Source organism: Ranitomeya imitator, chromosome 6 (assembly GCF_032444005.1).
Source record: "Ranitomeya imitator isolate aRanImi1 chromosome 6, aRanImi1.pri, whole genome shotgun sequence".
Classification (NCBI taxonomy): domain Eukaryota; kingdom Metazoa; phylum Chordata; class Amphibia; order Anura; family Dendrobatidae; genus Ranitomeya; species Ranitomeya imitator.
In genome coordinates this window covers 88,270,497-88,295,726 of record NC_091287.1, presented here as the reverse complement: position 1 = coordinate 88,295,726, position 25,230 = coordinate 88,270,497, and the positions used below count along the sequence as shown (strand labels likewise).

General features: G+C 43.3%; 1 protein-coding gene across 2 annotated transcripts in view; it reads left to right on the top strand.

Annotated features, from left to right (window-relative positions):
* Positions 1-25,230, top strand: part of GSDME (gasdermin E) — a 138,228-nt gene that overhangs the window by 77,756 nt on the left and 35,242 nt on the right. For both annotated transcript variants that reach the window (XM_069729871.1, XM_069729872.1), the window contains exons 5-7: positions 8,153-8,270; positions 17,936-18,124; positions 23,068-23,195. In XM_069729871.1, the coding sequence (XP_069585972.1) occupies positions 8,153-8,270; positions 17,936-18,124; positions 23,068-23,195 (435 nt within the window). The remainder of the gene's footprint in view (positions 1-8,152; positions 8,271-17,935; positions 18,125-23,067; positions 23,196-25,230) is intronic.

Sequence of the window (25,230 nt, the reverse complement as noted above, 5' to 3'; positions counted from 1 at the left end):
AAGTGCTTTTTGCTTTTTTGTTGCTTTTTTCCTGTCCAGCTTGTTTTTTGTTTTGCTGGAAGCTCTGAGACGCAAAGGGTGTACCGCCGTGCCGTTAGTTCGGCACGGTGGGTTTTTTTGCCCCCTTTGCGTGGTTTTGCTTTAGGGTTTTTTGTAGACTGCAAAGTTCGCTTTACTGTCCTCGCTCTGTCCTAGAATATCGGGCCCCACTTTGCTGAATCTATTTCATCCCTACGTTTTGTCTTTTCATCTTACTCACAGTCATTATATGTGGGGGGCTGCCTTTTCCTTTGGGGAATTTCTCTGGGGCAAGTCAGGCCTATTTTTCTATCATCAGGCTAGCTAGTTTCTTAGGCTGTGCCGAGTTGCCTAGGTAGTTGTTAGGCGCAATCCACAGCCGCTTTTAGTTGTGTTTAGGATAGGATCAGGTTTGCAGTCTACAGAGTTTCCACGTCTCAGAGCTCGTTCTTGTATTTTTGGGTATTTGTCAGATCACTGTGTGCGCTCTGATCGCTAAGCACACTGTGTTTCTGGATTGCCTTCATAACACCTGTCATTAGCAAACATAACAGTACAAGGAGCCAAACTAATGATTCTCAATAGAGGGAAAGAAAAAGTTCTGACATCATTTTTTTTTTTTTTTTTTTCTGCTCTGTGTTCACTTTTTTTTTTCCCCTAGACATTTGGGTGATTCTGGACACAGGTGTGGACATGGATATTCAGGGTCTGTGCTCTTCAATGGATAATCTCGTTATAAATGTACAAAAAATTCAAGATACTATTGATCAGAAATCTATGTTAGAACCAAGAATTCCTATTCCTGATTTGTTTTTTGGAGATAGAACTAAGTTTCTAAGTTTCAAAAATAATTGTAAGCTATTTCTGGCCTTGAAACCTCATTCTTCTGGTAATCCTATTCAACAGGTTTTGATTATTATTTCTTTTTTGCGCGGCGACCCTCAAGACTGGGCATTTTCTCTTGCGCCAGGAGACCCTGCATTGAGTAGTGTCGATGCGTTTTTCCTGGCGCTCGGATTGCTGTACGATGAGCCTAATTCAGTGGATCAGGCTGAGAAAAATTTGCTGGCCTTGTGCCAGGGTCAGGATGATATAGAAGTATATTGTCAGAAATTTAGGAAATGGTCAGTACTCACTCAGTGGAATGAATCTGCGCTGGCAGCTTTGTTCAGAAAGGGTCTCTCTGAGGCTCTTAAGGATGTCATGGTGGGATTTCCTATGCCTGCTGGTTTGAATGAGTCTTTGTCTTTGGCCATTCAGATCGGTCGACGCTTGCGCGAGCGTAAATCTGTGCACCATTTGGCGGTACTGCCTGAGGTTAAACCTGAGCCTATGCAGTGCGATAGGACTATGACTAGAGTTGAACGGCAGGAATACAGACGTCTGAATGGTCTGTGTTTCTACTGTGGTGATTCCACTCATGCTATTTCTGATTGTCCTAAGCGCACTAAGCGGTCCGCTAGGTCTGCCGTCATTGGTACTGTACAGTCCAAATTCCTTCTGTCCATTACCTTGATATGCTCTTTGTCGTCGTTTTCTGTCATGGCGTTTGTGGATTCGGGCGCTGCCCTGAATCTGATGGATTTGGATTATGCTAAACGTTGTGGGTTTTTCTTGGAGCCTTTGCGGTGTCCTATTCCATTGAGAGGAATTGATGCTACACCTTTGGCCAAGAATAAACCTCAATACTGGGCCCAGCTGACCATGTGCATGGCTCCTGCACATCAGGAAGTTATTCGCTTTCTGGTGTTGCATAATCTGCATGATGTGGTCGTGTTGGGGTTGCCATGGCTACAAACCCATAATCCAGTATTGGATTGGAATTCCATGTCGGTATCCAGCTGGGGTTGTCAGGGGGTACATGGTGATGTTCCATTTTTGTCGATTTCGTCATCCACCCCTTCTGAGGTCCCAGAGTTCTTGTCTGATTATCAGGATGTATTTGAAGAGCCCAAGTCCGATGCTCTACCTCCGCATAGGGATTGTGATTGTGCTATCAATTTGATTCCTGGTAGTAAATTCCCTAAAGGTCGATTATTTAATTTATCCGTGCCCGAACACGCCGCTATGCGCAGTTATGTGAAGGAATCCCTGGAGAAGGGACATATTCGCCCATCGTCATCACCACTGGGAGCAGGGTTCTTCTTTGTAGCCAAGAAGGATGGTTCGCAGAGACCGTGTATTGATTACCGCCTTCTTAATAAGATCACTGTTAAATTTCAGTATCCCTTGCCATTGTTATCTGACTTGTTTGCTCGGATTAAGGGGGCTAGTTGGTTCACTAAGATAGATCTTCGTGGTGCGTATAATCTGGTGAGAATCAGGCAAGGAGATGAATGGAAAACTGCATTCAATACGCCCGAGGGTCATTTTGAGTATCTAGTGATGCCGTTCGGACTTGCCAATGCTCCATCTGTGTTTCAGTCTTTTATGCATGACATCTTCCGTGAGTATCTGGATAAATTCCTGATTGTTTACTTGGATGACATTTTGATCTTCTCAGATGATTGGGAGTCTCATGTGAAGCAGGTCAGAATGGTTTTTCAGGTCCTGCGTGCTAACTCTTTGTTTGTGAAGGGATCAAAGTGTCTCTTCGGTGTGCAGAAAGTTTCATTTTTGGGGTTCATCTTTACCCCTTCTACTATCGAGATGGATCCAGTTAAGGTCCAAGCCATCCAGGATTGGATTCAGCCGACATCTCTGAAAAGTCTGCAAAAGTTCCTGGGCTTTGCTAATTTTTATCGTCGCTTCATCTGTAATATTTCTAGCATTGCCAAACCATTGACCGATTTGACCAAGAAGGGTGCTGATTTGGTTAATTGGTCTTCTGCTGCTGTGGAAGCTTTTCAGGAGTTGAAGCGTCGTTTTTGTTCTGCCCCTGTGTTGTGTCAGCCAGATGTTTCTCTTCCGTTCCAGGTCGAGGTTGATGCTTCTGAGATTGGAGCAGGGGCGGTTTTGTCACAGAGAGGTTCTGATTGCTCAGTGATGAAACCATGTGCTTTCTTTTCCAGGAAGTTTTCGCCCGCTGAGCGTAATTATGATGTGGGCAATCGAGAGTTGCTGGCCATTAAGTGGGCATTCGAGGAGTGGCGTCATTGGCTTGAAGGAGCTAAGCATCGCGTGGTGGTATTGACTGATCATAAGAACTTGACTTATCTCGAGTCTGCCAAGCGCTTGAATCCTAGACAGGCCCGTTGGTCGTTATTTTTTGCCCGCTTCGACTTTGTGATTTCGTACCTTCCGGGCTCTAAAAATGTGAAGGCGGATGCTCTGTCTAGGAGTTTTGTGCCCGACTCTCCGGGTTTATCTGAGCCAGCGGGTATCCTCAAGGAAGGAGTCATTGTGTCTGCCATCTCCCCTGATTTGCGGCGGGTGCTGCAAAAATTTCAGGCGAATAAACCTGATCGTTGTCCAGCAGAGAAACTGTTCGTCCCTGATAGGTGGACTAATAAACTTATCTCTGAACTTCATTGTTCGGTGTTGGCTGGTCATCCTGGAATCTTTGGTACCAGAGAGTTAGTGGCTAGATCCTTCTGGTGGCCATCTCTGTCACGGGATGTACGTACTTTTGTGCAGTCCTGTGGGATTTGTGCTAGGGCTAAGCCCTGCTGTTCTCGTGCCAGTGGGTTGCTTTTGCCCTTGCCGGTCCCAAAGAGGCCTTGGACACATATTTCGATGGATTTCATTTCTGACCTTCCCGTTTCTCAAAAGATGTCAGTCATTTGGGTGGTCTGTGATCGCTTTTCTAAAATGGTCCATCTGGTGCCCTTGGCTAAATTGCCTTCCTCCTCTGATTTGGTACCTTTGTTCTTTCAGCATGTGGTTCGTTTACATGGCATTCCTGAGAATATTGTTTCTGACAGAGGTTCCCAGTTTGTTTCAAGGTTTTGGCGAGCCTTTTGTGGTAGGATGGGCATTGACCTATCCTTTTCCTCGGCTTTCCATCCTCAGACTAATGGCCAGACCGAACGAACCAATCAGACCTTGGAAACATATCTGAGATGTTTTGTTTCTGCAGACCAGGATGATTGGGTGTCCTTTTTGCCGTTGGCTGAGTTCGCCCTTAATAATCGGGCCAGCTCGGCTACCTTGGTTTCTCCATTTTTTTGCAATTCTGGGTTCCATCCTCGTTTCTCTTCAGGACAGGTTGAGTCTTCGGACTGTCCTGGTGTGGATTCTGTGGTGGATAGGTTGCAGCAGATCTGGACTCAGGTAGTGGACAATTTGATCTTGTCCCAGGAGAAAGCTCAACTTTTCGCTAATCGCAGACGCCGTGTGGGTCCCCGACTTCGTGTTGGGGATCTGGTTTGGTTATCTTCTCGTCATATTCCTATGAAGGTTTCCTCTCCTAAATTTAAACCTCGTTTTATTGGTCCGTATAGGATTTCTGAGGTTCTCAATCCTGTGTCTTTTCGTTTGACCCTCCCAGACTCCTTTTCCATACATAATGTATTCCATAGGTCGTTGTTGCGGAGATACGTGGCACCTATGGTTCCATCTGTTGAGCCTCCTGCCCCGGTTTTGGTGGAGGGGGAATTGGAGTATATTGTGGAGAAGATTTTGGATTCTCGTGTTTCTAGACGGAAACTCCAGTATCTGGTTAAATGGAAGGGTTATGCTCAGGAAGATAATTCCTGGGTTTTTGCCTCTGATGTTCATGCTTCCGATCTTGTTCGTGCCTTTCATGCGGCTCATCCTGGTCGGCCTGGGGGCTCTGGTGAGGGTTCGGTGACCCCTCCTCAAGGGGGGGGTACTGTTGTGAATTCTGTGGCTGAATTCACTCCTGTGGTCACAAGTGGTACTGCAGCTTCTGAGCTTCCTCCCTCAGGTGTTCTGGTGAGCTCGTTAACTGCTTCATTACTTAACTCCGCCTGATGCTGCTATCCTTGCTCCTTGTCAATGTTTCAGTGTTGGATCTGAGCTTCTCCTGATTGTTCCTGTGACCTGCTGCTCTGTATAGCTAAGTGCTTTTTGCTTTTTTGTTGCTTTTTTCCTGTCCAGCTTGTTTTTTGTTTTGCTGGAAGCTCTGAGACGCAAAGGGTGTACCGCCGTGCCGTTAGTTCGGCACGGTGGGTTTTTTTGCCCCCTTTGCGTGGTTTTGCTTTAGGGTTTTTTGTAGACTGCAAAGTTCGCTTTACTGTCCTCGCTCTGTCCTAGAATATCGGGCCCCACTTTGCTGAATCTATTTCATCCCTACGTTTTGTCTTTTCATCTTACTCACAGTCATTATATGTGGGGGGCTGCCTTTTCCTTTGGGGAATTTCTCTGGGGCAAGTCAGGCCTATTTTTCTATCTTCAGGCTAGCTAGTTTCTTAGGCTGTGCCGAGTTGCCTAGGTAGTTGTTAGGCGCAATCCACAGCCGCTTTTAGTTGTGTTTAGGATAGGATCAGGTTTGCAGTCTACAGAGTTTCCACGTCTCAGAGCTCGTTCTTGTATTTTTGGGTATTTGTCAGATCACTGTGTGCGCTCTGATCGCTAAGCACACTGTGTTTCTGGATTGCCTTCATTACACCTGTCATTAGCAAACATAACAGGTATCTTCATGGATTCATTGCACCATTTTACGCTGTATTACTCAATGTTTTAATACCTTCATAATATTATCACATCACTGCAGAAGCTTTACAGTGGATATGTTACCAAATTTCACAATACAAACTGTATACATTATCAAATCATATTATAAATACATCTCTTAGACCTGATGAGGCTGGTGTATATATTCTGAAAATCTATATCAGAATAGCTGTAAAATTGTTTCTGAAATTTACTCAATCGCCACCCGTGGATTGTGATTGACAGCTCCTCGGTGTCCCTCCCACTCCTCGGTGTCCCTCCCACTCCTCTGTGTCCCTCCCACTCCTCTGTGTCCCTCCCACTCCTCTTGTCCCTCCCACTCCTCGGTGTTCCTCCCACTCCTCAGTACCAATTGCAGCTGGGTGGGTATAGACTGAATACACTTGGACTCATAAGCTTTTGCATTCTATAGCTGGACTCCTACAAAGCTCATTTTAATATCAAAATTATACATCCATTCTGATATAGTTTTTCAAAGTAAGTACACCAGTCTCATCAGGTCTAAAGAGAACTGTATAATAATGCATGCATTCTGTGAAATCTGGTGGCAGATCCACTTTCATGATGGTGACATTGGTTGTCAGAAAGCATTTACACTGTAGAAAACTTGTCCTGTATAAAAATCATTCTTGTAGTGTAGACTTATTTAGTTTTACACCAAAAAAAATAGATAAGTCCTGTAAATGAGTGGCCAAGGTCTCGGTGCATTCCTCCCCCTCAATCCCTTATCTCGATTGGCAGAGCTCACCTAGGAGCGCTGCCTGAATGGAATCCTCAGCCTTGCGCACACTGACTCTGCAGGATCCAAGCACACTCGCCGTCTCAGTGTGTGCAGGTGTGTTGTCATCCCCTCCTGCCTGCACACAGGATTGTCCCGCAGTGATGAGTGTGGGCACACTCTCCTATCCACATTGGCCACCCACTACTGTGTGATCCTGTGTGGCGTAAGCATCCACTGCAGACCGGAGGGGATGAGGATGCACCTGCACACACTCACACTGTGTGTGCTCTCAGCTTATGCAGTGTTAGTGTGTGCAGGGTTGAGGATTGACGTCAGGCATCACTCCAAAGAGACCCCCCGTCAATAGAGTTAAGGGGAGTTGCACAGGACTGTAAGCGAGGAGGCGGACCTGTGCACTGATCCTTTGGCCACACCAAGGGTGCACTGTGGACCCCACATTTACAAAAATGTTTGTTTTTTGTAAAACTAAATAAGTAAATCTACGCTACACGTTTGATCTTTCTGCAGGCTAAATCCCCTATATAAAGGGTTTCCTTTAAGCATTGCTGTGACAGACCCTAACCTAATTTCTTTGTATTACACTGAGCTTTGTGTGCCATTTCTGTCTTGTAAAAAATCTTTTCCAGAAGAGTAGAAGCTATAATAGCTGCAAAGGAGGGAGTAGCATATATGTCTGCCTAGGATGTTACATAGGGTACGTTCACACGCAGCAGATTTTCTGCACTAAAAAGCCAGAGTGTGGGCAGGAATAACGCTGCTCACAGTACATACATTTTTGACACGTTTCTTATGCGTTTTAACTTTGCGTCTTTTTTCAGTTCATTTTAATGAGTGAAAAACATTGAAATATTTGACATGCTGCAGATTTAAAAAAGAAATAAAAACTGCAACGTGTGAATTAGACTTTTGAAATCAAACTATTGCAGCTTTTATGTCACTTATCAGCGGTTAACAAGATGTTCCCTTCCTTGTGACATAAATCTGTGTGCCATAGAGCGGCTTTTTATGATAGTGATAAGCCCTCTAGGTTTTACATTACAGACGGACATAAAACTAGCATTTTTGGCTGTATTTTATTAAATCCTGACTGCTGGCACAGAGAAGACAGCGGGATGATGAAAGTATGATGGCGGAATTATTATGTCAGACCCCGGTGATTGGAACAGATGTTCTATCCTCTTCTAATTCCGAGCATGTCCCGTGTCTTCGCGTCCTTGTATTAGCTGGGAAATGATTGCACTTTGGTAATTGCAAACCTATTCATAATTACACAATATGCAAATTGCATGGTAAACGGTCTGTAATTCTCTGCAGTAGTCTGGACAAGTTCCGAATGTGCAGGTAGTGTCTGGAGCGGACGCCTGCAGTCTAGTTCATGATCAGGAGGACTTTCTGATGCATCTCTACTCCCTCCTATTACTGTGAGAAGACATAATACACCAGCCCAGACCCAGCAGCGCCTATCACTGCTATCTGGCATTTTTCACACTGATAGTTTAGATTAGCAATTGCAAGTGCAGGGGTCCAAACCTAATGCAATAGACCCATGTACAATGCTGTCCAGGCGTGGCATGCTGTCTTTCCACGGCAGAAGTAATACCCAGCATACAGGAGCATTGTATCGCCCCAGATGGGCAGAATATGCTCATTATAAAGGAGCCCATTCTAAAGGGTCCAGTTTTGTTCCTCTGGGTCCTTAGAGGTGCACACGAATTAAGGAGAAGTCAAGTTTACTTTTCACTTTTTAAATAATGACATTATATTTTACTAATTGTCTTGATATTCCTTGAATGTTCATTTACGATTCATTCACAGGTATCTGTGACAGAAAGTGGGAATTTTAAGGATGAAAACACGGTCCTGGAAATCCCTGCTCCTACTGCCATCGCTTATGGGGTAGTGGAATTATTTGTAAAACAAGATGGCCACTTTGGTGAGTCCTTCTTCCCTCTGTCTCTGTTCTGTCTGTCTAGCCTCCCATGAGCATGTGTTACGTAGAGCTCAGAATCTAGTGAACTGTTTTTGGATTTAGCAAGGTATAATAATTTAGACTTAATGTAGATTTCTCTTCATTTCTGTATTTCCATTGACTGACTGAGAAGGAACTGATAAAAAGTCCCCAGTAGGGTGGGTCCTATCTTAAAATACAAGTGCCCCCATAAAATTATTCAACATCCCTCTGGACAAAAGAGTCTGCTCTGTTCCCGATTCTGGCAGGGCTGCCACCCCAACATCCACCCATCGGGGAAGCCAGGTTTTCAGAGAAGGTGACCACACACAATCCCCCTCCCTAGACGTTCAGGAAGGAGACCCACAAAAAATAAGGCAGTAATATGAGGTGACTAATTATTTGTGGCTGATGCATTTTGTGCCCAGCTTGATCCGGTGCCCGTGGAGCATGTGAAGTGTACGTAAGACGAGAGTACCGGCCTGTCATCCCCCACTACTGTGCCCTCATGTGATGTTCCTGAGCCCCCGGGACATTCATCCCTTCACTTAGCTCATGTGTCTCACTGCTGAGCGGAGGGAAGGGTGGGCAGAATGTCGAGTGCTCATATTTCTCAGTGTTTTTTATGTGTCTCTTTAGTACCTAGTTGTGAATTCTTGTCACTGCTGAAAAATATATTACTGCAAAATCCTGTCCTGCAGTATTCCAGCAATCGCCTCCAGCACTGTGCGAGAACCTGAGCAGATAATGCAGTTAGCGGGGTATTTTTATGGATCGCTTATACTCTATTCCATGGAGCTCCGGACCCTTACAGCCTTGTGATGTGACCATCCAATAATCCAAAATATTCCATCATTTAGCCTCCTTTAAAGCATGAGTCTAAATTAATGGTATTAGATAAATCTTTATTTTAAGTTAAAGTGAATATTATGTTATATTATTCATATACCTTTTTGTAGCAGTGAAAGTCTACTTCAGTAACTTTTTTTTTGCCATGTTAAACTGAACTGCAGAGGAGAATACATTATCCAATTAGAAAAGTAGTATATTTCATCCGATTAGCTTTGTTGCTTACTCCATGTGCAGGGCATTGCAATAGCTTAGGTTTCCAAAGATACAACCACTAGCAACTAACTAACTGTCACTATATGAGTGGTCATAGCCATGGATAACCTAAGCAACATAGTGAATCAGAAGAACTATACTACATATCTAATTAGAGGTACTTGCTAATAATATTATTACACCTACTACATATTCGAATAGGATCTTGGGAGATGGGAATACCCCTTTAAGTCCATATGCATGTTTTGACATACTTTTCATTGGGGAGGGGGGGGGTTACTTCTTCTTGTCATTATGTGACTTATATGCTGCATTTTCACCAGTTTTGCAGATTGTGTCTTTTATTTTCAGTTGTTTCTGAGCTAGTGGGCAGAGACAAGCTTGTGTGAGGTATCCGATACTCAGCACACACATACTTAAGAGATTCCCACTGTCATGTCTCTGTGTAACACATTTGCATATGTAGCACAGAAGCAGCAGCATGTAGGACATTATTCAGTGTGCTGTGAACCCGTCTCTGGTAAGATAAAACACTTATTAGAAAGCAGCAACACAATCTGTATGTATCTGTGTATTTTTCTTTCACTCTGCTCCCCCTTTTTCCTCTCCAAACTATCTCCATAGACTTCAAGGAGGCAGCTGTGATTTGACACCTCAGTGAGCTGGTAGTCAGTCTTGGCTGCATTTTATCTGTTGTTCAGAATAAATGGTGTTTGGGGGGTGGGTAAGTGGCTCATAAGGGGATAAAAAAGCTATTTGTTTTATAAAATATATTATTGCATTTCTTATATTTGATGATTTATGCAATGAAAATGGCAGTGATTATGTCCTGTCAATGCATCGCCGGCGGCTGGGTAGAGCAGTTACATCTCCTGATGTGACTGTTCTACGAGTGAGATCGCTGTGGGACACCTGGGATTACATGGACTATGGAGGAAGGTGAGTATACAGTTAGGTCCATATATATTTGGACAGAGACAACATTTTTCTAATTTTGGTTATAGACATTACCACAATGAATTTTAAACAAAACAATTCAGATGCAGTTGAAGTTCAGACTTTCAGCTTTCATTTGAGGGTATCCACATTAAAATTGGATGAAGGGTTTAGGAGTTTCAGCTCCTTAACATATGCCACCCTGTTTTTAAAGGGACCAAAAGTAATTGGACAGATTCAATCATTTTAAATAAAACGTTCATTTTTAGTACTTGGTTGAAAACCCTTTGTTGGCAATGACGGCCTGAAGTCTTGAACTCATGGACATCACCAGACGCTGTGTTTCCTCCTTTTTGATGCTCTGCCAGGCCTTCACTGCGGTGGTTTTCAGTTGCTGTTTGTTTGTGGGCCTTTCTGTCTGAAGTTTAGTCTTTAACAAGTGAAATGCATGCTCAATTGGGTTGAGATCAGGTGACTGACTTGGCCAATCAAGAATATTGCACTTCTTTGCTTTAATAAACTCCTGGGTTGCTTTGGCTTTATGTTTTGGGTCATTGTCCATCTGTAGTATGAAACGATGACCAATCAGTTTGGCTGCATTTGGCTGGATCGGAGCACACAGTATGGCTCTGAATACCTCAGAATTCATTTGGCTGCTTCTGTCCTGTGTCACATCATCAATAAACACTAGTGACCCAGTGCCACTGGCAGCCATTCATGCCCAAGCCATCACACTGCCTCCGCCGTGTTTTACAGATGATGTGGTATGCTTTGGATCGTGAGCTGTACCTCGCCTTCGCCATACTTTTCTCTTTCCATCATTCTGGTAGAGGTTGATCTTGGTTTAATCTGTCCAAAGAATGTTCTTCCAAAATTGTGCTGGCTTTTTTAGATGTCTTTTAGCAAAGTCCAGTCTAGCGTTTTTCTTCTTGATGCTTATGAGTGGCTTGCCCCGTGCAGTGAACCCTCTGTATTTACTTTCATGCAGTCTTCTCTTTATGGTAGATTTGGATATTGATACGCCTACCTCCTGGAGAGTGTTGTTCACTTGGTTGGCTGTTGTGAAGGGGTTTCTCTTCACCATGGAGATTATTCTGCGATCATCCACCACTGTTGTCTTCCGTGGGCTCCCAGGTCTTTTTGCATTGATGAGTTCACCAGTGCTTTCTTTCTTTCTCCGGATGTACCAAACTGTAGATTTTGCCACTCCTAATATTGTAGCAATTTCTCGGATGGGTTTTTTCTGTTTTCGCAGCTTAAGGATGGCTTGTTTCACCTGCATGGAGAGCTCCTTTGACCGCATGTTTAGTTCACAGCAAAACCTTCCAAATGCAAGCACCACACCTCAAATCAACTCCAGGCCTTTTATCTGCTTAATTGAGAATTACATAATGAAGGGATTGCCCACACCTGTCTATGAAATTGCCTTGGAGTCAATTGTCCAATTACTTTTGGTCCCTTTAAAAACAGGGTGGCACATGTTAAAGGGAACCTGTCACCCCGTTTTTTGAGATTGAGATATAAATACTGTTAAATAGGGCCTGCGCTGGGTGTTACAATAGTGTATGTAGTGTATCCCGATTCCCCACCTATGCTGAGAAATAACTTACCAAAGTCGCCGTTTTCGCCTGTCAATCAGGCTGGTCAGGTCGGGAGGGCGTGTTCACAGCGCTGGTTCTTCCTCAGCTTTACGTTGGTGGCGTAGTGGTGTCCGCATGTTGAGGTGACTAATCCACTGTGGGCACGTGAACAAGCAGTGCGCGATCTGCGCTGTCATCCCTTTCGTCGGTGGGGGCGGCCATCTTCTTGGGGCCGCGCGTGCGCAGATCGAGTGCTCTGCTGCACGGGGCTTCAGGAAAATGGCCGCGGGATGCCGCGCGTGCGCATTAGAGATCGCGGCGGCCATTTTCCCAAAGCCGAGTTTGCATCTCGGCTTTGGGAAAATGGCCGCCGCGATCTCTAATGCGCACGCGCGGCATCCCGCGGCCATTTTCCTGAAGCCCCGTGCAGCAGAGTACTCGATCTGCGCACGCGCGGCCCCAGGAAGATGGCCGCCCCCACCGACGAAAGGGATGACAGCGCAGATCGCGCGCTGCTTGTTCACGTGCCCACAGTGGATTAGTCACCTCAACATGCGGACACCACTACGCCACCAACGTAAAGCTGAGGAAGAACCAGCGCTGTGAACACGCCCTCCCGACCTGACCAGCCTGATTGACAGGCGAAAACGGCGACTTTGGTAAGTTATTTCTCAGCATAGGTGGGGAATCGGGATACACTACATACACTATTGTAACACCCAGCGCAGGCCCTATTTAACAGTATTTATATCTCAATCTCAAAAAACGGGGTGACAGGTTCCCTTTAAGGAGCTGAAACTCCTAAACCCTTCATCCAATTTTAATGTGGATACCCTCAATTGAAAGCTGAAAGTCTGAACTTCAACTGCATCTGAATTGTTTTGTCTAGAATTCATTGTGGTAATGTCTATAACCAAAATTAGAAAAATGTTGTCTCTGTCCAAATATATATGGACCTAACTGTATGTTAGTTTATTATTTTACATTTTTTCTAGGAGACAAGGGCATTCGGGATTGGGTGATAAGGTGAGTATAATGTTTTCTTATTTGAGTATGTATATAATTTTATTTATTTATTTTTAACTGTGAGCACAGGCGCTGGCAGATGAGACTACATCTCCCATCAGGGGGCGTCTGCTGTCACTGTTATCAGTGACAGCAGACGTAGCCTCATGGGAGCAATAGTCTCATTGGCCCACGTCAGCGGGTCACAGTCACAGCTGCGGGGTCAGCGCTGACATTTGACAACGTTACCCCACAGCGCTCTGACCGACAGTACCGTACCGGTGGTAGCATTACCGCAGGTGACAGTCACAGCTGCGGTGTTACGCTGACATCTGACAGCATGATCCCACAGCGCTCTCACTGGCGGTCTTACCAGTGGTAGCGTTACCTTCGATAAGAACCACCGCACCGGTGTTTCCCTCACTGTCACACAGATGACAGCATGGGAAACACTATAGGAAGACGGTAAAATGCCAAACAGACTCAACAAATCCCCAAACCTTTTTATACCTGCGTTTTTGCTGCTGATTTGACTGACTCAATTGAAGTCAATGGGTGCAGAATGCTGCAGAAAATCAAAAAGAATTGACATGCTGCAGAAAAAATGCACTACAAATACTCAGGGAAAATTACTGATCATGTGCATAACACTTCAGGATTGTCATTGAAAAAGCTTGCATAAGGATACCATAGCATGTTTGGCCCATTTCAGCACTGAAAAACGCAGCAGCGAAAATGTATCAAAAACCCACTGTGTGCACATAGCCTTATGGCACCACTGCTGCGTGGTGCCGTAAGTGAGATCACCAGAGCTGATCAGCTGATGAACTCCGGCGACCCCTCTCCCGGCGGCTCAGTGATACACTAACAGGAGGTAATCGCTCCCGCAGTGTATCGCTGGAGGCCGGGTAGTGCAGTCACATCTCTCGACACTCGGAATTATGTGGACTACAGCGGACAGGTGAGTATATGGTGGTTTATTATTTTTGATTTTTTTTTCTATGAGACAATGGCATCGGGGCTTGGGTGTTCAGATGAGTACAGCATATGTTGTTTTTTTATTTTACATTTTTTCTAGGAAACAAGGGCGTCGGGGATTTGGTGTTAAGTGAGTATAATGTGTTTTTTATTTTTATTTGAATATGTATGTACGGTAACTATTTTACATGTTGTGTTTTTTTTTTTGTTTTTTTTTAAAGTGTGAGCACAGGCACCTGCTTACTAGAGACTACGTCTCCCTTCAGCGGCTTTTGCCATCACTGTTATCAATTGAAGTCAATATGTGGGAAACGCTGCAGAAACGCACAAAGAATTGACATGCTACAGAAAAAAACACACTGCAAATACTCAAAGGAAATTTACTGATCATGTGCACCACATTTCAGGATTGTCATTGAATTAGCTTGCATAAGCTTTCCATGGTGTTTTTGGCCCATTTCCACGAGGAAAGAACTCAGCGAAAACACATCGAAACCGCACCGTGTGCACATAGCACAACTGATCTTAAAAGTTTTTTTCTTTTGGCCAAGTTTTATATTCTTATATTTTGGGAAAAAAATATAATGATTCAGTAAGATTTTAGGGATTGTATAAAAGAGAAAAGGCGCTGTGTGTTGACATATGAGATTGGCAGGGTCTGGACAACAGTGGGCGGCAGGAGTAGGTGTTGTGATGGTAATAAAGCAGCTGAGGAACATGAACATTTATTATCAACAGGTTGTGCGCCAAGTGTGCAGTAACTGACAATTACATGGGAAAATAATATTAATTTTAGATCAAATTCTCCCACCTCCTGCACATACACAATTCATATATATAATGGTGGGGAAATGCTTTCAAGCACGACCACTTCAGAGATCCCCGACACGAGGTGCAAGGAATCAGGAAGGGATGCAACCTAATGTCTCCATCATGTGTCTGCAGGACTGTATGAAGAGGACACAGTAACCTTACAACATGAAGAAAATACGCTCTTCCCATTTCTTATTTTTGTATTTTGAGCTGGGAAAAAAAAACATTTCACTGAAGAGATATGAGATATACGGACATAGTGTGGCCCACTGGAGGTTAGCAATGATTCTTCCAGTAAGCTGGATGCTGCTGAACGCACATGGTCCGTCACTCCCCCGCAGACAGGTCCTTTCATAGTGATCCTCTGTTAACTGCAAGGCTGCCAACAGAAATATCTTTCTGTCCAGCATGCTATCTTTTAAAACATTTTCTTAAATTCTACTTAAAGGGGGTGTCTGGGACTTTTACATTGATGGTCTATCCTTAGGACAGGTCGTCAATATCTAATCTAAAAGGGTGCAATACGATGCACCCCTTCCGATCAGTTGTTCCCTGGCTGAAATGCTGAGTTGCGGAGCTTCACAGCACAGCTCCTACAGTGGTATAATGGCCGAGCACCACACATCCCCCACTAGGTGACATCAATAGGCGGTGGATGTGCAGTAGCCATCTGTAGCCACTATACCATTGACGGAGACCAGCTGATCGGCGGGAATGCTGGATGTCACACCCCCACCAATCAGATATTGATGACTGATCCTAAGGGTAGTCCATCAATGTAAAACTATGGGAAAGTTCCTTTAAAGGGTTACTGACATTTTAATTTTTATTCCATAAATCAATGGAGCACAGAGTTTACCCAAGAATTGAGAATTTTGATAATTAATGATCAGTCCAGGAAGAGCAAGAAGGAAATTTCTGTGATCACGTGTGCTATTGATTTATGGAGAAAAAAAATCTGCATCCGAGCAGCATCTTAACGCTATTGTCCTGCATATTATATGCGTCGTCTTTGCGCAGCAGTTTCCCTTTAGCCATTTTTATTTTGGTACATTATTTTATGTTGTGTGTTATTGGGGTTGTCCAACCACCGAAATGTTAGAAAAAGTAAGTTCTTTTAATAAAAAGATGCATCATTGCAGTGTGGGGCGCAACTTTCTAAAATGGCGGAAATGCACCAGGCGATGTCTTAGACTGCCGTTACACTATCAGTATTTGGTCAGTATTTTACATCAGTATTTGTAAGCCAAAACCAGGACTGGAACAATTATAGGAAAAGTATAATAGAAACATATGCACCACTTCTGCATTTATCACCTACTCCTGGTTTTGGCTCACAAATACTGATGTAAAATACTGACCAAATACTGCTAGTGTGACGGCAACCTTACAGTATGTATGCAGGTGACTCCTTATGTTCTTGGAGACCCAATAGATAAGGTACAACTGTGGCCTTCGGTTACAAGGGGGAAAAAAGCTACATTTAAGGGAATTTGTAAGTAAGCTCAATCCACTCAAACTGCACATAGGGGCATGCAGGTATTAGAGATGATAAACCAGAAAGAAACAGCCTCACCAACACCAGTCAGATCACAAGTGCACAAGCATCTGTCTCAGCGTCCCTGGCAAATGAAAGAGGAGAAAATGGAGTTAATTTAGCCCTGGTAACCAGCATTCTAATACGCTGTATATATGACTCTAATCCAGCCTGCCAGACAAGCAAAAGACGTTTTATAATACTCCCCTACGGTGCGGTCTGGTCCGATGGGGGTCGCTGTCTTAGTCCATCTCCTCCTCCCTTATTGCGATGCCGTCCTCCTGTGCTTCATGTGGATGACGCGTCCTACACCATCCACACAGTGTTCAGCATCGCTCTCCTGTGCAGGCGCACTTTTTGGGGCTCTTTGACCTTTTCTGGTGTATGCTCCCTGCAGTAGTTTGCTCTGCCCTTAACAGGGCAAAGCGAAATGGGACTTCGCAGTAGCACGATGCCGGGGATACCGGGTGAATGACGTAGGATGCGTCATCCATATGAAGCACAGAACGTGGATGGCATCGCAAGAAGAGATGAGGTGGTGAACCAAGACAGTGACGCCCATTGGACCCGACCTGCCCGTAGGCCTTTTTCTTGTCTAGGCCGGATTGGGGCATATATACAGCATATCAGAATGATGTATATCAGGGCGTACAGGTACTGGCCTCAGATAAAACTGGTGACAGGTTCCCTTTAAGCTTATTGAATATATTCAGTTTCATAGAACGAGCCTCTTTAGCTTTATGGGTAGCTCACTGTCTATATCATTGCCTGGAGCATTAAGGCACACAGACAGGGAGCTATAACCCAAGGTAAAGCGGCTGGAGCTAGGCGGGAAACAGTGTCTGGGGTCAGAAATTTGGAAAATGCTCTATCACAGCCAGAGTTCTTCATTCCTCATTAGCATATGAAAGAAAACACTTATTACTTAGAATGCAGCAACAGATAGAAGACATAAAGGTGTCAATGGATTTACATTTCAAAGACCAATATGCCCAAATATATGATTTGGAGGGTTGACCTTTCTGACGGGTTCCCTCTAATTTTCTCACTTTTCTAATCGCTATAATAACCATCGTCCTTTGGTGACAGAATGGCAAGAATTTTAGATTAACCCCTTTTTCCTGACTGCTTTTATGCTTAGCACTTTGATTTAGCAATGTGCGTTTATTTGTGTTATTCATAAACTCTGCTTTGTCGCTGTGAGACTCATCACGGGTCGGCGGTAACTATTCTGATCACGACTTCTCTTTTGTTTTGTTTTTTCTTGCCTCATCCTTTCTAAAAATGACTGCAGTAGCTCCCCAGCATGGGTTAATGTCCTACCGATCTGGTCAGATTAAAGACTATCACTTACCATGGAAAACATATTTCCTGACCTTGAGGTATTGGGAGGAACGGGCCATCTCCACACTGTGCAGCTGTCATGGTGCATGGTGTCATTGCTACCTCCGCCTGTGGTGAGGGCTGTGTGGGAACAGCGTGATGTCTGACAGGGTGTGATGGTAATGAAAGGTTTCCTTTCTGGGTGAATTTCCATTACCAGTGCAAGAAACATAACAAACCCATCCAAAAACATTCTCTACATCTGGAAATACTTAACAGTATATTTGTGTAGACAAGTTCAGAAAGCAGGAATATACATTTTCATCTTAAAGTTGTATATTAGGAGGTGTTGATGATAGATAATCCTACTTGTGACTTCTGATCAGTTCTTATTGTTTCCTTTATTCTTCCAGAATTCTGCTTGTTATCTGAAAAACAAGGAGGCTTCGAGAAGGCATCAATTGGGAAGTATCCATGTACTGCGTCCGGTCTATATGACCATCGATCTCTATGTGACTTTGATGTTGTGGATGGCGCCAGGGATGAGTCTGTGAATCAGAAACCCATTCCAAGCCATGCTGCCCTCTCTGTTCTGAAACCAGGTACTTTCTCGCTGTGAATACCGGCATTTCAAGAGTCACACAATTTACATTTTCATAAACACACCTAGTCTCCATATCAATGATCTTTTCTGTTTCCCACAGCTTTTTAAGAACAATACTGTTTCTACCTACAAAAGAAAGTACGAGTGATGTGGCAGACAAAGCGTATTGTTTGCTTTTATGCATAATTAATACATAAAAAAGTTAAAATTGGTATATTAGTTCAGAAAAAGAGAATTGTATTAGTCACATCGATGTCCATGTGTTTTGATTGTCTATGGTGATACCTGAGGCTGACGACTGCAGCAATTGTGGCCATCAACAAGGTTTGTTATCACCACAGCCGTGTGTACGCATGGATGAGGAGATTCAACCAGGGTGGGAGCAGGGTCGGACTGGACCACTGACACCTGCTGGCATACAGGGCCGGCAGCTGCCTAGGGCCCCCGCTGCTCCAAGTGCCCCAGCCAGTGGCGTGTCGCTAATAGCAGCACTCCACGCAGCTGCTGTGGGGCCCGTGAGTCAGCGGGGCCCGCCCGGTGCATGGAGAAATCATTTCAAACGAAGCATCCTAACTTTTGTTAGAATGATGACAGGTTAATATTTTTGGTGGTTTCTTGTTCAGTCCATAGGCCTACAGCATGTGGCAAACCGGTGAGCATCAGACTCTATTAGTATAGGAGATACCTACCCCCACAAAGACTGCTGTGGATCTGGAAGGCTTTGTAATGATACATAAATCAGCTCTGCTGAATTTCAGTTTTTTTTTTCCCCATGTGTGTTGCTGCCTGCTTATGATTGGTCCAATTCATGCAGCAGAAGAAGTACACACCCCCACAGACAAATCTCTGGTAACGCCCAGTTAAATTATCACATAAATAAAAACTATGTTTTATTCAGCTCTACAGCCACTATTCCATAATGTGGCTAGTTTAACATACTCAAACTGGTGAAATGCTATACAAATCCTATATTATGTATATCTCAAATGTGTTTTCGCATGCCATATTTATCTGCCTCTTTTTTTTATTCTCTATTTCAACTGTGATTATTAGAGTTGTAATGTGTATGCAATACTACAAAATCATGAATGCGAATTCCACATTTCTTTCGATGCTTACAGGTTCCCTTTAAAAATGTTTAATGTTATAGTTTTTTGCTCCTTGCCTAGGTTGTCAGCCATCTCTGCAGTCTGTCAGAAGTGGCCAGTCCCATAGGCAAGGAGTGCAGTGTTTACAAGCTCTTTGCTATAGAGCTTGTAAGCGCTGCTCTGAACCTGGCTGAATGTGGCCAGCTTCAGTTTCCCTGCTGCTTCTGCTAGCAGCCTGGGAGAGCGCACAGTGTAGCAGGGCAGCCATGCCACTGGTCTGAACTGCCAGTCATCAAAAGTGCACTGCCCCATGACTAGTGAGAAGCTGGAAAGTGCTCTTCTGAAGACTGAACATGGGACGAACCCTTTAAGTATATTATAGAGACATTGCTGCTCACACAACTCAGAACTGTTCACTTCCATTGCTAAGTCCTGGCACCCGACTGGTCATTGGCTGCCACTTATAACTAGGAAAGTTTTAGAGGATTTGCCGCAGTGATACGGGGCAGGAATAGGGGTTTCTGCAATTTTCCATGATTGAGACTTCTATGAATTAGGTAAAAGGAAAGACAAGCCTTAATATAACAGATCTCACATAAATGGACGGTATCTATCACGTATTACATGTATTAAATGTTAACCTTTGCAAAACTAGATACCAGTGAGTCCAGGTTTAGAGCCGGTATGTCAGGTCTTGACCCCGAGTCATTTTACACCATGGCACTCTATGTTCATCACACTGGAAGCATTGCTTGCATACTGTCTTGTGTCCTGTGTCCCTGAATGCCTGACTCAAAAACAACCCAACTTGGTTTCTCACAGTCCAATATTACTTTGTAGCTGTGACATTTTACAAGGTGGTGTAACATTATAGGATGATAACATGGAGAAGTTTAGGGGAACATAATGTAAAATGTGTACTTTACGTTGCCATAAACTAATATTACCAGGCCTAGGTCATGGCCAGCACTATGAAAACATCATATGGATAAGTTTGCATAAACCTATTGCTGTGTTTGTTTTTCAGAGAGATTAGTTGGTGGGCGGGGGGTTGTCTGGTGAGTGAAAGTATATTAGAAGTGACTGCGAGACCTCTCTCCGCTGAGATCTCGAATGTGGGTTTGGTGAACAGATAGGTGGCAGTAGTAGAAATCAAGAAGGTGGAAGTTATTGGCTCAATACTTACAACTGATCATCAGGCACAAAATGGACTTTATTGGGGGTGCAGGCTCTTATCAGCACTGTCCTGATTGAGGACTCGCAATCTAAATTCCCTATCAGTTTGTCTTTGGAATGTGGGAAGAAACCGGAGAACCCGGAGAAAACCCACTCAAACACGGGGAGAAAATTTGTTGTCCTTGCCTTATTTTAAAAACATTCATTTGCCAGACACCCCCTTTAAAATTGAACATTTAGGGTATATTAATACACAATAGATATCCAGTGGTTTTGTAGGTGAAAAATCCGTAGTGTTACACCTGGAGCAAAGTGGGTGACATTTCACGTGTGCCAAGTTTCCAAAATGATTGCCAAGTAGAGCCTTCATCATTTACCCAGTAGTCCACATTGCCTTTAGCAGGCAGAGCATTGTTTCCCCCTCTAACCCAATACCTACATCAGCCTACCCTCCTACATAAAATTGTCTCCTACCACATCTGTGATGCTCCCTTTACTGGCAGGAAAGTACAATTAAGCAATTAAGCAGCTTATTACTGGCAGATGCATGTAGCTTGTTCTACAGAATTGATTGGAATAGATGGGCAGCATGGTGGCTCAGTGGTTAGCACTGTTGCTTTGCAGCGCTCTGGTCCGAGGTTCAAATCCCACCAGAGACAACGTCAGCATGACGTTTGTATGTTCTTCTCATGTTTGCTTGGGTTTCCTCCAACACTCCAAAGACATACAGATAGAAAATCTAGATTGGGAGCCTCAGTGGAGACAGTGATATTGATGTCTGTAAAGCGCTTTTAAGTATGATGGCGCCATATACAGTCATGACCAAAAGTGTTGGCACCCTTGAAATTGTTCCAGAAAATGTAGTTTTTTTCACCCAGAAAAATATTGCAAATACACATGTTTTGTTACACACGTTTATTTCCTTTGTGTGTATTGGAACAACACAAAAACACTGAGGAAAAAAGGCAAATTCGACATAATTTCACATAATTGTAATAAATCACTTCCTAGAAACATCAACAAGCTTCTTGTACCTCTCAACTGGAATTGAGACCACTCTTCTTTTGCAAACTGCTCCAGGTCTCTCATATTTGAAGGGGGCGTTCTCACAACAGCACCCAGTGCCAGAGGCAGCAAAACAACCCGAAAAAATCTTTGAACATCCACCATATTTGATTGTAGGTACTGTGTTCTCTTCTTTGTAGGCCTCATTCCATTTTCGATAAACAGTAGAATTCTGTATTTTACCAAAAAGCTCTATCTTGGTTTTATCTGTCCACAGGACACTTTCCCAGAGGATTTTGGCTAACTCGTATATGTTTTATCAAACTTTTTTAGGTCTGTGTCAGCAGTGGTGTCCTTCTGGGTCTCCCACCATAGCGTTTCATTTAATTCAAATGTTGACGGATAGTTCACACTGACAGTGATGTACCCTGAGCCTGCAGGACAGCTTGAATTTCTTTGGAACTTGATTGGGGCTACTTATCCACCATCGGACTATCCTTCTTTGCAACCTTTCATCAATTTTTCTCTGCCAGCCACTTCCAGGGAGATTAGCTAGTGTCATGGGTTGTAAACTTCTTGATATTGTGCACCATGGACAAAGGAACGTCAGGATCTCTTGTAATCTTGAGACTGGTGATATTTTTCAACAATTTAGGTTCTAAAGTCCTCAGAGAATTCTTTTCTCTTTCTGTTCTCCATGCTTAGTGTGGCACACACAGACACACAATGCAAAGAATTGATTCAATATCTCCTATTTTTATCTGGTGTCAGGTGTAATTTTCATATTGTCCACACCTGTTACTTGCCACAAGTGAGTTTGAATGACCATCACATACTTGAAACAAAGTTGTTTATCCACAATTTTGGAAATGTGCCAACAATATTCTCCTGCCCATTTTGGGTTTTTTCAGTGAAAATTATGTCCAATTTTTTTGTGTGTTGTTCCAATACATACAAAGAAAATAAACAAGTGTATAACTAAACATGTGTAATTGCAATAATTTTCTGAGGGAAATACTTTCTTCAATTTCAAGGGTGTTAACAATTTTGGCTAGGACTGTAAGGCCGGATGCCCACGATCCGGAACTAGCAGCGCTTTAGATGCAGAGCATGTTCGATGCGTCCAAAGCACTGCCGTCTATAGAACTCAGGTGAGTCTGCATGTGATCAGGAACCACACGGCTTCACCACGTTCAATTGTATTGGGGAAATTTCTCTTGCGAAGACTAGCGCCTCCACAAGAGAAATTGATATGCTGCAGTCTGGAAAGACGCGCCACATGTCAGCTTCAGCGGGTGATCCGCAGGGACACATGCACGCATAGTGGAGTCATATCCACTATGCTGTCATATCTGGCCGCTGCGGATTTGATGCTACACAAGTACATAGCATCAAACCCGCAGCAACTCCGGATAGAGATAGCGCCACTTACTGCTACAGTGTGTTCTGCATTAATGCACAGAATTGAGCCATGTGGGGAAAGCAACACTAGCAAAATGTGCAACTGGAACAAATTACACTGTCGGACCGCAAGAACAAATTCATGAAACGGTTCTCATCTTCTAAGAGCCTGTTGTGTGAGATATACTATGCTTGTGTCATAGAAGTGCTTCATGGTAGCATAAAAGGCACATTGATTTGTTTTTTTTTTCTCCCTTTTTTCTCTTTAAAGACATATTGGAGCTTACAAAGCGCTTTGCTTTATTACAAGAGCTTCCTGATTCCCAGCGTGAAGAGCTGTATAATCTGCTGTGTGAAATATTAGATGATGGGCAAATAGTCGCTGAAATCCAGGCTGTGGTAAGGTCAGCGGACTGTGTGCATGATACATCAAGGCTGAATAATAAACCAGGGACTTAATGCCCCCATACACATTAGCGGTCGCTATACAATAGCAAAATAGTGCTAATTTATTAAATACAACTACACATTAGTGACACATGGGAGCAATATACAATTCTGGGATAAGCGACCACTTGTAGTAACAATTGACGTTTCGGCTCTCCTGAGCCTTAATCATAATATCGCTAAAAAAGCACAAAAACATAACAAGGGTAAATAAACACAACAAAAAATATGTACATATCCGTGCATGATGTAACAATAAACATTACGCTAAGGTACAAAAGTAATGGCAAGCAACTAAATAGATTTCCAAGCACTAAAGGATGCACCGAAGTGAATAAAATTCCTAAAGCTATGTCAGACGTGGATACCATAGGTGGTCAAGAGGTCAAAAAGGTTAAGACCAAGAGGAGAAGAGGAGCAGGACAGTAGGCACTCGTTACCTTGGTAAAGCAATGATAGGTAGACATAGCGAATTCCTCGCTTAAAGGTATAGGTGGTGCTGCAAAGGATTGACAGGAGGTAAATATAAGCAAGGTGTGCCAATATAGAATACAAATGAAGAACGGATGACTTATTCACTTCGGTGCATCCTTGGTGCTTGGAAATCTATTTAGTTGCTTGCCATTCCTTTTGTACCTTGGCGTAATGTTTATTGTTATATCATGCACAGATGCTGCATATATGTACATATTTGTTGTTGTGTTTATTTACCCTCGTTATGTTTTTGTGGTTTTTTTTTAGCGATATTATGATTAAGGCTCAGGAGAGCCGAAACGTCAATTGTTACTACAAGTGGTTGCTTATCCTAGAATTGTATATTTCTCCCATGTGTCACTAATGTGTAGTTGTATTTAATATATTTGCACTATTTTGCATAAGTATCAATTAGAGTGTGCGTTGTCTTCTAAATATTTCTTGTATTGGGACTTTTTCAGTCCATGACACCTGCACCTCACCTCTTAAATTGACTGAGTGCACACCATTGTACCTTATTGTACCTATACAATAGAGCACCCAGCACAGATGAGCTCTCGTGGTTCTCCATGAGAGACGGTCAGACTCCACTGGAAGTGGCTCATCTCCAGGAAGAAGAAAAGGATCGGCCGGTGAAATTCAGAAGGACAAATCCTTCAATCCCCTGATATCATCTGTCTGGGAAAAGTCGGGAGGTCCGCATTCACATTAGACTATCAGCCGGTCCCACCAATATCAGCAGGTTCAGGCGGCTTTTGTCTAATGGGTAGTGGTCTTTTTAAGCCACATCTCGTTTGTTGTGTGCATTGGGAAATCTCCCTACATTCATTCCTTACACGTCCAAAGTCTACAATGGACCCACCGTATGCCCTAAAAAACTCATAGGTCACTATGAGTTTGGATGCCTGTGATTTTTTAATATATAGGAAAGAATTGTCAATTCTGGTTTCCTTTATAAAAGGACATGGTAAAAAATAAAGTATACCACTTTTTTCTACACTCAGAAGTTGTTGCTTATCCATGTTATGTAAATAAAAGCTTATGACCTGAAGTTAAATTCATCCATTGGTTGTATAAATTATTCTTTGGAAAGCTGAAACCCTCCGAAATGTGGTTTAGGTTAAGAAAATAAATTGGCATCAATGCAGAAATATTGATCAGTTAATGAACACAGAATGGTTAGATTTTGGCAAGACAAAAGTTTTGTCACCCACAGAAAGTAATGTGATATTCAAACAAATAATTAACTTAAAATACAAATATGTGTTGCATAACATTGGTGAATGAAGTTGTGGTACTATTAGAGTCATATTTAATATTTTGTGGGACTTCCATGAGCTTGAAGGACTGCATCCATTCGCTTCAACAACGATTCATACAATTTATTAGTGAAGTCATCAGGAATAGCAAAGAATGCAGTCTTGCATGCCTCCCATAGTTCATCCAGATTCTTTGGTTTTGTCTTCCAAGCTTCCTCTTTCATCCTACCCCAAATATGCTCAATGATGTTCAT